General features: G+C 49.4%; 1 protein-coding gene across 1 annotated transcript in view; it reads right to left on the bottom strand.

Annotated features, from left to right (window-relative positions):
• Positions 1-2,500, bottom strand: part of LOC125947953 (4-hydroxybutyrate coenzyme A transferase) — a 4,881-nt gene that overhangs the window by 991 nt on the left and 1,390 nt on the right. The window contains exon 2 of the mRNA XM_049673563.1: positions 1-773. This exon is cut by the window's left edge and continues 25 nt beyond it. Coding sequence (XP_049529520.1) covers positions 1-773 — 773 coding nt within the window. The remainder of the gene's footprint in view (positions 774-2,500) is intronic.

The following is a 2,500-nucleotide window of genomic DNA, read 5'->3' as shown; positions in this document are numbered from 1 at the left end:
ATCGTACAGCTTCTTCGTACCGATCAGGAACGAACCGACGATGCGGCCCCGGTGGAACGTTTTCTTGTCGTTCGTCACGCAGCCCTTGCGCACCAGATCGACCACACCGCCGGCGAACATCTCCGAGTGGATGCCCAGATCCTTGTGGTTGTGCAGCGCGTTCAGCACCGCGTCCGGGATGTTACCGATACCCATCTGCAGTGTCGCCCCATCCTCGACTAGATTCTCCGCGATCAGCTTGCCGATCTTCGTCTCGACATCTGACATCGCGTGCCCACCGTGCTCGGGCAGCGGAATATCCACGTTGACGGCAAAGTCAAAGTGCGACTCGTGGATGATACTGTCACCGAACGTACGCGGCATCTGCTTGTTGACCTGGGCGATGATCACCTTCGAGTTTTCGAGAGCTGCCCGCACACAGTCGACACTGGTACCGAGCGTGCAGTAGCCGTGGTTGTCCGGGGGCGAAACCGAGACGATCGCGACATCCGGTTGGATGAGCTTGCGTCGGAACAGGAGCGGAATTTCGTGCAGAAAGATCGGCACGGCATCACCGCGACCGTCAGCAACGGCTTTGCGCACGTTGCCTCCCATAAACAGCGATTTGGAGCGGAAGATGTCCTTACAGTCGGGCTGACAGTAGGAGGCCGGCCCTTCGGTGTGCATGTGCGTTACGGTGATGTCGCGCAGATTGTTCTCCTTGCCGTGTTTCGTCATCGCATCGAGCAGATGGATCGGTGTGGCGGCGGCACCCTGAGCGAACACCACATCACCTGGAACGAGAAATGCACACCGTGTGATGAATATTTTAGTTACATGAGCAGTCCTCTTTTTCGCATTGTTTAATACAATGTTCCCTACCATACGCATGGGTTATGGTAAGCTGGAAGCAACATATTAGGTAGATAAACGGTGGGTTGTTTGGGCTCAGCGATACCAACAATCTTATCTTGTCTGCCTGGTCGCCATCGAGGCAGGCAAACCAACAATACCAGGAAGAACTAAATCGCGATTGCGAGGAAAATAAGAAACTTAAAGGTCGAACAAGACGTTAGCGTGGATTTGCGGGATTTATCTCACACCATAGTCAAGTGTGGAAGTGTTAAAATCAATATCAAACCTTAAGACACACGCGTCATAATCTGGCCCTGCTTGGTTCAAATTGTTACCTCATGCTTGGCCGTGAAATGCCGAAGCCAGACGATCCCGTGAGGGACCAAGTATTTGGGACGCAGGAAGGCACGTGCAGTTAGTAGCGAAAGGCGTTAATTGGAAGCGGTTGGCCAGGTGATCTTTAGCAACGGTCAGGTGTGGATAGTTTGGAATTGAAAACGCCATGTTTTCGAGATAAAATTCTGTTCCATGTCTGAGCGAGAAGGAACCCACCATAAAACGAGCAATTTCGGTTATCTTTTGATGGGCACTGGCAGGTTGACACTGCAATGGCGACTCTCTCTTCTCTGTACATTCTATGATGTTCCGTAAAATTAAACTTGCGGGCACGCACAGCACGTAACGTTGGCAACCATAAACGTCGTTTTTTATGTGCGCAATCCATGATGACTAGGCTTTTGATTTGAAAGTTTAGATTGAAATTTGAATTCAGATAAAGGAACTCGCTTAAAACATTTTCAAAGCTTCATGCAAGGGACGACTAAACAACGGACAACGGCGAGTAGTAGCGACGTTACATGTAAGGCAATTAGGCAATTGTTTTTGATTGAAAGCGTATGTGTCGTCGTGACGGTCGGAGCGATGGTCACTTGCTGTACATGTTTGCCTTGTTCTCGAAAGTGTCGTGCACGCGATCAAGCGAAGTCTATCCATTCATCCTCAACCTAGAGATCGCATGTTAGTCGATCCTTTTTTATTTCATGATTTCCATGGTTATGTTCTGGCCAATATGTGAAATCGGTTGCTTCGATAGAGTATGTTTGAGCAATGAATGTGTTGCGCCATGCTCCAGAGCATTATATTCTAATTCCAAGACGCATAACTCCAACCGTTGGCAACGATCGGTTGAAAGATTCTCGACACTAGTAGTGGGGAACTGGTTTCGTTTTTTTTTCTGTGAGAATCTTATTTTAGTATTCAAAACAAGAAACCGGATTGCGCCGCTGAGCTGTGCAGGGGTGGTACAACGAAAACATCGGTGTAGTATAGGTTGGAGCTACCATAAGTCAGCCTCCCTTCCGTTTAGTCGTTCTATTCCTGTACCACCGCCACACGCCGTGACGACCTACTGTGATACGAACCAGCACAAGGGCGCAAGGGACGTGTTTGACCTAGAAACTAGCCTCGAACCCTCAAAGACCTTCCCCAAATTTTATCACAGTAGGAACTCGCTAGATTACGTCACGTGACATTGACATTCGAACGATGATTCCGTGCTGGCGGTGGATGTGCTTATTGGTTCCGTGTACAGTGACTCCCCCGCAACTTCCAATGATGAAGGTGATGTGGGAAGGATGCCGCTCGGGATCCTTTATTGAGTTATCGC

The sequence above is a fragment of the Anopheles darlingi genome, chromosome 2 (assembly GCF_943734745.1).
Source record: "Anopheles darlingi chromosome 2, idAnoDarlMG_H_01, whole genome shotgun sequence".
In the NCBI taxonomy this organism is placed as follows: domain Eukaryota; kingdom Metazoa; phylum Arthropoda; class Insecta; order Diptera; family Culicidae; genus Anopheles; species Anopheles darlingi.
This window is presented reverse-complemented; position numbering and strand designations above follow the sequence as displayed.